Source organism: Engraulis encrasicolus, chromosome 12, assembly GCF_034702125.1.
Source record: "Engraulis encrasicolus isolate BLACKSEA-1 chromosome 12, IST_EnEncr_1.0, whole genome shotgun sequence".
NCBI lineage: Eukaryota > Metazoa > Chordata > Actinopteri > Clupeiformes > Engraulidae > Engraulis > Engraulis encrasicolus.
This window is the reverse complement of record NC_085868.1, coordinates 34,096,921-34,104,420: the sequence shown is the minus strand read 5'-3', so window position 1 is coordinate 34,104,420 and position 7,500 is coordinate 34,096,921. Positions and strand designations below refer to the sequence as shown.

The following is a 7,500-nucleotide window of genomic DNA, read 5'->3' as shown; positions in this document are numbered from 1 at the left end:
GGTCGTTTTGAGTCAGTTTAGAGTCAAATCCGCCATTCTGGAATCACGTACGCCACTGTATAGGAAAGACCGCGGATCTAATGCTAAAGTTAGCACAATATGGCTAGCTACTTTGGCAACTTTAGCCTTATAGATACTCAAGTTCTGCACTGATTGTGCTGAAAAAAACACATGAGATGGTATAAGCATTCATAACTGAAGAATTTGCGATAGTTATATCGATGAAGTTTTACCGTATTATGTAGAAATCCTGTACACATTCCCAATGCATTCCAATGTAATTTGTCCGATATTTATTCCAGAATGGCGGCCGCGGCCGAAAATCATGGGGCGTTGTATTGAGTGTCGCTTCTTGTTAGCTCCACCTTCTTTGGTTGGATAGCACTTTACTTGACGCTGGCGTCATATGCTGGCATCATAACACAGTCATGGACGTGTCAATGTCAATGTCATAGACATTTTATGACTGTTGTCATTTAGTGACATTTGGTTTTGGTAAAGACAGCCCAAGAAATGTTAATTTTTCACGACCATAAAACGTTTATGACATTGACCCAATGTTTATGACTCATGACTGTGTCATGACACCGTTTTGACACTGTTATGACACTTGTCATGGCATGGGTATGACGCTGGTGTCAAGTGAAGCCATGGTTGTTACACCAGATATTCCACTGTGCCTAGTGAGGTACATGCACTGTAATAGTAACCCATTAAAATAAATAAAGTGTAACGGAAAAGCAGGGGCGCCGCCAGAATTTTTGGGTCCCAAGAAAGATTTGAATTGTGGGCCCCCTTAAGGGCCCCTCTCAGTGCTGTCTGTGCTTGGGCCCTTAGAATCTGTAACACCTTTCCTCCCCTAGCGGCACCCATGCAGAAAAGTAAAATCCTGCCACAAATTTGATCGCACCCGCTCAGGGTAAGCTGACCGTAACGTTCCCTTCCACTCCTACTTTTGACACCTCTGTTCTTTTTTGTTACCTGTTGACAGAAACATGAACAGCAGATGCGTTCCACCCTAGCCGACATCCAGTCAGTGGTAGATGCACACCTACAGTATAGTCTTGCCTTCTTCCATTCCGGCCAATGGCAATGCTTGTTATTGCCCCGTCCTATGCCACTTTTAGCCAATCACAGAGTTTGTGATGCCAGAGAAACGATCACTCACTGACAATGGCTTGAGGGGCGCAACACGCCTTCTGACGTGGTATAAATAAATAGATGAGTTATAGCATCGAGTGTGCGGTTTTTTTCTACCCTGGAGAAACAATCAAATCTGTGCAGTGCACATGGCCCATGGGCACTGAAAAATTGCAATGCATTCTGGTTTTTAAAAAATGTTATGTGTGCATGTGTGCTGCATCAGTTTCGATCGTTTTTGCGGCATCTTGACCGTGGTCAATTTCGGCCCATCACATTGGCTCCCTTTGCCCCTGTCCCATTGTCTCTTTTGGCCAGTAGCAGTTGTCCCTCTTTCCCCTTCCCCCAATCACCTTCACGACAATGGCAATTTATTAATCCCCTTGCCAACCCATTGTCATTTTGAACCAACGGTGATTGTTCCTCATTTTGCGCTGGCCCAATCACCTTTAAGCCGAAATCAATTAGCCTATTCCCTTTGCCCCGACTCAGTGTGCTGTTGAGCCAATGGTAAGGGCTTTTCTTCCCCCCCTGCTTCAATGGCAGTGGTTCTCCATATCGGGTCCCTGTGTCTAGATGCCGACAGTGTTGTGACAGAGGTACTTTTTAGTTCCTCTCTGGCTGGTTCTTTTTAAAAAGGTTCTGTGGTATAGTGTCCTGATTTCTCTGCCTTAGCTTGTAGCGCTCCTGTGGTACTGTATCTTTTTCTACTCTGGGTTTGGTTATGTTTGTATATTTGGGGTTAACTAATTATTATTAAGTTATTATTACATTGGAACCTGTCCTGGTCTTAAGTTGGTTTTTTTTTTTATTCTGTTAGTCCGTTTTCCAGAAGTGTCTGTGAGAAGCTCGACTGACTGCTAAGAAAAAACTACTGTCCATCATGTGTACATAAAAATGACCAGATTAAATGTCTTGTATGTATTTCTCAACCTACTGCTGGGTTTGTCACATTTGTTCTTTCTGTGTGTGTGTGTGTGTGTGTGTGTGTGTGTGTGTGTGTGTGTGTGTGCACATGTGCGTGTGCGTGGGTGCATGCGTGGGTGCGTGTGTGTATGTGCGTGAGTGTGCGTGGTGCATGGGTACATGTGCTTGCGTGCACGTAAATGAATTTTCCATGTGTGAAGCCTACGTCAAATTTCATCACATAACGTTTAGCTGACACTTTTACCAGAGTAACTTACAGTAAACAAGGTACACAGTAAACGTTGCAGTGCTGATAGAGAGTGGATTTAACATCTCCTAGAATACATCATGGGCGTTGTTTATGGCCCTTGAGGACGTCTTATCTGGCCCCTTATATCATTTAAATGTTGTGCAGTTTCACATGAATTATGACATATTTTGTAAAGCAATCTTAGAAATTGCATTTGCAATACAATTATGTTTTATTTTCAGGGGACCTAGTGAAGGTGGGAGCTGTTGTAAAGGTGGCTGCCTTCAATATGGGCAGGGGGAAATCCTGGTTTGTGTTCATAGTGCGGGCCTTGGAGGACTTAATAAAATTTGAATGAAAACGGTTCCTCACCTTTGTTCTAGATTGTATTTGGTCCTAGAGTACCCTGTACCCTGTAGCCTAAGTGTTGAATTAACACTACATTTTTTTTAAACTGTGTGCATTGCTACTCATCTTTTACCAATACAGAGTGAAATGAGAAGACCGTGCTTTACAACAGCATGCTTCAACCTCCAATAGGACTGATTGACTTAACCCAAAGTACCCCTTTAACCCTGTGGAGAAGACATATACGCGCACACACATAAATAGGCCCCATGGAATCTACTAGTAGCACTGTGGAATGCACGTACAAACGTGAATGCACCCCCACTCACCACAAAAGGCCACCACACAACTTACCCAAATGGTGGAGTGGTTCTAAAAAAGAACCACTCCATACTAAAATTAGATTCTGATCTTGACAGCCTAGGCCAACATGACCGAGTGGCTTCGTTGCATTATTACATGACAATATTTTAAATGTAAAGGTAAATATAGAGGTATTCAGTTTTTAAGTGCCATTAATGTGGTTAGCAGTGGTTTGTGTGAGGACTGGGGGCAGTTTTGTAAAATTATTAATGGGTCTACCCACACTGGTTTTGTCTTTAGAAATAAGTCAAGTCAAGTCAAGTAGGTTTTATTGTCAATTTCTTTACATGCACTGGTCATACAAAGAATTTGAAATTACATTTCTTGCTTTCCCATGCAGACATAGACTAATCTAGGTAAGGACATAGACAGTATAGACATAGACAGTACTTATACATGGACATAAGACAGTATGGACATAGACAGTGCTCATACAGTATAAATAAAAAATGTTCTTTACATCTGATGAATCCATTATGTTACTCTAATCGGGAAGAAACCTGTACCAGCAGTCTGATCTGTGATGAGATGTTAGATGCGAGTCGGCCATGGTGGGGTGCTATTGTCTCGCACATAATAACCGCGCTCGTGAGCGCCAGTGCAGGCTCTATCGCCTGCCCTGTTATGGAAGTGGAGTAACACGAGACAGAAAGAGAGTCTCGCACATCACTTTATGATCGGGCTACAGAAACAGCGCGAGTCTGTGTGGACACACTGCCGTTGGAAAATCAAGTTAAAGGGTACGTGTATACACATTCTTTGGATCTTTTCCCCTTCCCTGTGTTGTCAACGATGGTCAGCAGATTCTCAGCAACTTTATAGCCTAATTGCTTATCTGTTTGTCGTTACCGTTATCCGTGTTGAGCCTTTTGGTTTAGTGAATGACGGGCGCTCCTCAGGGACAGTTAACAAACGCACGCAAGAATGCACAGAGAGAGTTGCTGTGATTAGTGCGATGAAAATGGTGACATTGCTGCTTTCATTAACTTCGAGCACTATTGACATGTTGCAAGTAGCTATAGGCCTAACTGACTTTATCCATTTTACTCGCATTTTAAAAAGAAGCCGTTAAACCGCTGTCGTCTGACTGGCACTGTGGGCAGCTTCTGGCTTTGGCCCAGTTGGTCCACGCCAGACGCAACCGCTCCATCCGTTGTGTGGGCCCGGTGACATGAATGAAAATCTGAAGTGATGTGTCATTTCAAAGCAGAGGCGCTTCTCATCGGGGAAATGATTGTGACCGGCCACCTTATGTATTTTTGGATGGTGGGCAGCGGGGGAAATGGGAGGGGGTCGACCCGTCAGACATTCTTTGATCCGTGACACACCGGGACCTCTATGCAGCTGATGTCACTGTGCCCGCGCTTGGCCGGTGATTAGGGAGTTGTTTTTAGAGTCTGATGTGTAGGCCTATGTGTGTGTGTGTGTGTGTGTGTGTGTGTGTGTGTGTGTGTGTGTGTGTGTGTGTGTGTGTGTGTGTGTGTGTGTGTGTGTGTGTGTGGATACAGGGGTGTTAGTTGGTTGGTTGACGGTGGTCTGGACTCTTTCAGTGCAAGGTGGTCTGTTTTTACGCGAGAGGGAACCTCGCTTCAACGTTATTTCTAGGCAGCAGACGCGGTGACGTTTCTTCTGGAACTGTCTGGAATTAAGTAGAAGGTCCGGCGCGTGTGACATCCAAGAGTCTCTAGTCTTACACATCCGTAAGTTCTGTTTTGTTTAGCTAGTTGTCCAGCAATAGTGCAGGCAGGCTTCTTCCCAGGCCTACAAATTTCCAAAACAAAATGTAATTTAGGCCTACGAATGGAGTCATAGATATCACCCACGAGAAGGAAGGAAGGAAGGAAGGAAGACATAGCATCCGAGGAGGTAAATATTAATGACATATTTTCGTCTGTGTCACTTCATTGAAGTTCTTATTTCAATCAACTTAAAAGTAATTCAGATCAAGTTAATCATTTTTTTAAAGAATCTGTAATATGCAGTAGACTAGGTCTAGGGCTTATTCAAGGTCAGCAAGCACCTATTGTACAATAATGCGCTGTTGTGTTTGCATGTGTGCTCTGTGTCCTGTCTTTTCCTCATCTGTTATGGTATCTCATATGTTATGGTCATCGTCCCATCTCTGTCTTTCTCTCATATTGACTATACTAACATACATGATGTCTCTGTCATCAGAAGAATATGTTTCTGTTGGAAGTGTGTGTGTGTGTGTGTGTGTGTGTGTGTGTGTGTGTGTGTGTGTGTGTGTGTGTGTGTGTGTGTGTGTGTGTGTGTGTGTGTGTGTGTGTGTGTGACAGCTCTGTCTGTCACTATGTCACAATTAAGAGAAGTGGGTGCCTCTCTGCCCCAGATAGGGTTGAGTTGTCTGTCTGTCCGTTCATCCGTGTGCCTGTCTGTCTGTCTGCCGGACTGAGAAGACTGTGTGTGTGTGTTTGTGTGTGTGTGTGTGTGTGTGTGTGTGTGTGTGTGTGTGTGTGTGTGTGTGTGTGTGTGTGTGTGTGTGTGTGTGTGTGTGTGTGTGTGTCATGTGTGCGTGCGAATGCGCGTGTGTCTTTATGGGCAATGCAGGGTGTGTATATCTGCTACCATCTGCTAGGTTTTTGAGGTGTGTGTGCTTGTGTGTGCTTGTGTGTGTGTGTGTGTGTGTGTGTGTGTGTGTGTGTGTGTGTGTGTGTGTGTGTGTGTGTGTGCGCACGCATGCGTGCATGAGCACGCCTGTTTGTCTCTCTGCCTGCCTGTCTGTCTGTCACTGACAGGGTTTTGAGACATCAGTCAAGTCAAGTCAAGTCAAGTCAAGTCAAGTAGGTTTTATTGTCAATTTCTTTACATGCACTGGTCATACAAAGAATTTGAAATTACATTTCTTGCTTTCCCATACAGACATAGACTAAATCTAGGTAAGGACATAGACAGTATAGACATAGACAGTACTTATACATGGACTTAAGACAGTATGGACAGAGACATGTGTCTGTGTGTCTGTCTGTTCCCACAGTGTCTGCCTGTCTGTCTGTCTGTCTGTCTGTCTGTCCCAGTCCCACCCCCAGGGTTTTGAGAAGTCTGTATGTCTATCTGTCCCACCTGCAGGGTTTTGAGACATGTGTCCGTGTGTGTGTCTGTCGACCCAGGGTTTTGAGAAGTATCTGTCTGTCTGTCCCACCTGCAGGGTTTTGGGAAGTGTGTCTGTGTGTGTCTGATCATTCCCCCAGGGATTTGAGATGTCTGTCTGTCTGTCTGTCTGTCTGTCTGTCTGTCTGTCTGTCTGTCCCACCCCCAGGGTTTTGAGTCATACTCTGTCTGTCTGTCTGTCTGTCTGTCTGTCGGTCGGTCGGTCGGTCGGTCGGTCGGTCGGTCTGTCTGTCTGTCCGTCCCCAGGGTTTTGAGAAATGTGACTTGTCTGTCTGTCTGTCTATCTGCATGGGTTTTGAGACATGTCCGTGTGTCTGACTGTCCCACCCCCAGGGTTTTGAGAAGTGTGTCTGTCTGTCTTTCTGTACGCAGGCTTTTGAGAAGCGTGTCTGTCTGTCTGTCTGTCTGTCTGTATGTCTATCTGTCTGTCCATTCCCACAGGGTTTTGAGAAGTCTGTCTGTCTATCTGTCTGTCTATCTGTCTGTCCGTTCCCACAGGGTTTTGAGAAGTATGTTTGTCTCTTCCCGCAGGGTTTTGAGAAGTCTGTGTGTCTGTTCGTTCCCGCAGGGTTTTGAGAAGTGTGTCTGTCTGTCTGTACACAGGGTTTTGAGAAGTCTGTCTGTCTGTCTGTCTGTCCGTTCCCGCAGGGTTTTGAGAAGTGTGTGTGTCTGTTCGTTCCTGCAGGGTTTTGAGAAGTGTGTGTGTCTGTTCGTTCCCGCAGGGTTTTGAGAAGTGTGTGTGTCTGTTCGTTCCCGCAGGGTTTTGAGAAGTGTGTGTGTCTGTTCGTTCCTGCAGGGTTTTGAGAAGTCTGTCTGTCTGTCTGTCTGTCTGTCTGTCTGTCTGTCCGTTCCCGCAGGGTTTTGAGAAGTGTGTGTGTCTGTTCGTTCCTGCAGGGTTTTGAGAAGTGTGTGTGTGTCTGTTCGTTCCCGCAGGGTTTTGAGAAGTGTGCGCGTGGCAGTATGAGATGTCGTCCCTCAGCTCTTCGTTCGTCCAGATCCGCTTCGATGACATCAGCTTCTACGAGAACTGCGGCGGCGGCAGCTTCGGCAGCGTGTACCGCGCCCGATGGATCTCCCAGGACAAGGAGGTCGCCGTCAAGAAACTCCTGAAGATTGAGAAGGAGGTGTGTGTGTGTGTATCCCGTGTGTGTGTGTGTGTGTGTGTGTGTGTGTGTGTGTGTGTAAACCGTGTGTGTGTGTGTGTGTGTGCGTGCGTGCGTGCGCGCGTGCGTGTGTGTGAGTGTATGCGTGTGTGTATGTGTGTGTAAAATGCGTGCGTGTGTGTGAACGGTGTGTGTGTGTACTTGTATGCATGCATGTGTGTCTTGCTATCGGTACTCTCCTGATCTCCCAAGGGCAAGGAG

At 45.7% G+C, this 7,500-nt stretch overlaps 1 protein-coding gene across 3 annotated transcripts in view; it reads left to right on the top strand.

Annotated features, from left to right (window-relative positions):
• The first annotated feature begins 3,672 nt into the window (after positions 1–3,672).
• The window catches only part of LOC134459701 (mitogen-activated protein kinase kinase kinase 20-like), a 319,662-nt gene continuing 315,834 nt past the window's right edge, over positions 3,673–7,500 (top strand). For 2 of the 3 annotated variants that reach the window (XR_010036860.1, XM_063212092.1), the window contains exons 1-2: positions 4,338–4,873; positions 7,070–7,260. Coding sequence is in view for 2 of the 3 variants with exons in the window: in XM_063212092.1 (XP_063068162.1) it covers positions 7,102–7,260 (159 nt within the window). In the remaining variant the exon portion in view is untranslated. Of the gene's footprint in view, positions 3,748–4,337; positions 4,874–7,069; positions 7,261–7,500 lie in introns of those variants that run through there. The other variant, XM_063212093.1, reaches the window with a different exon arrangement.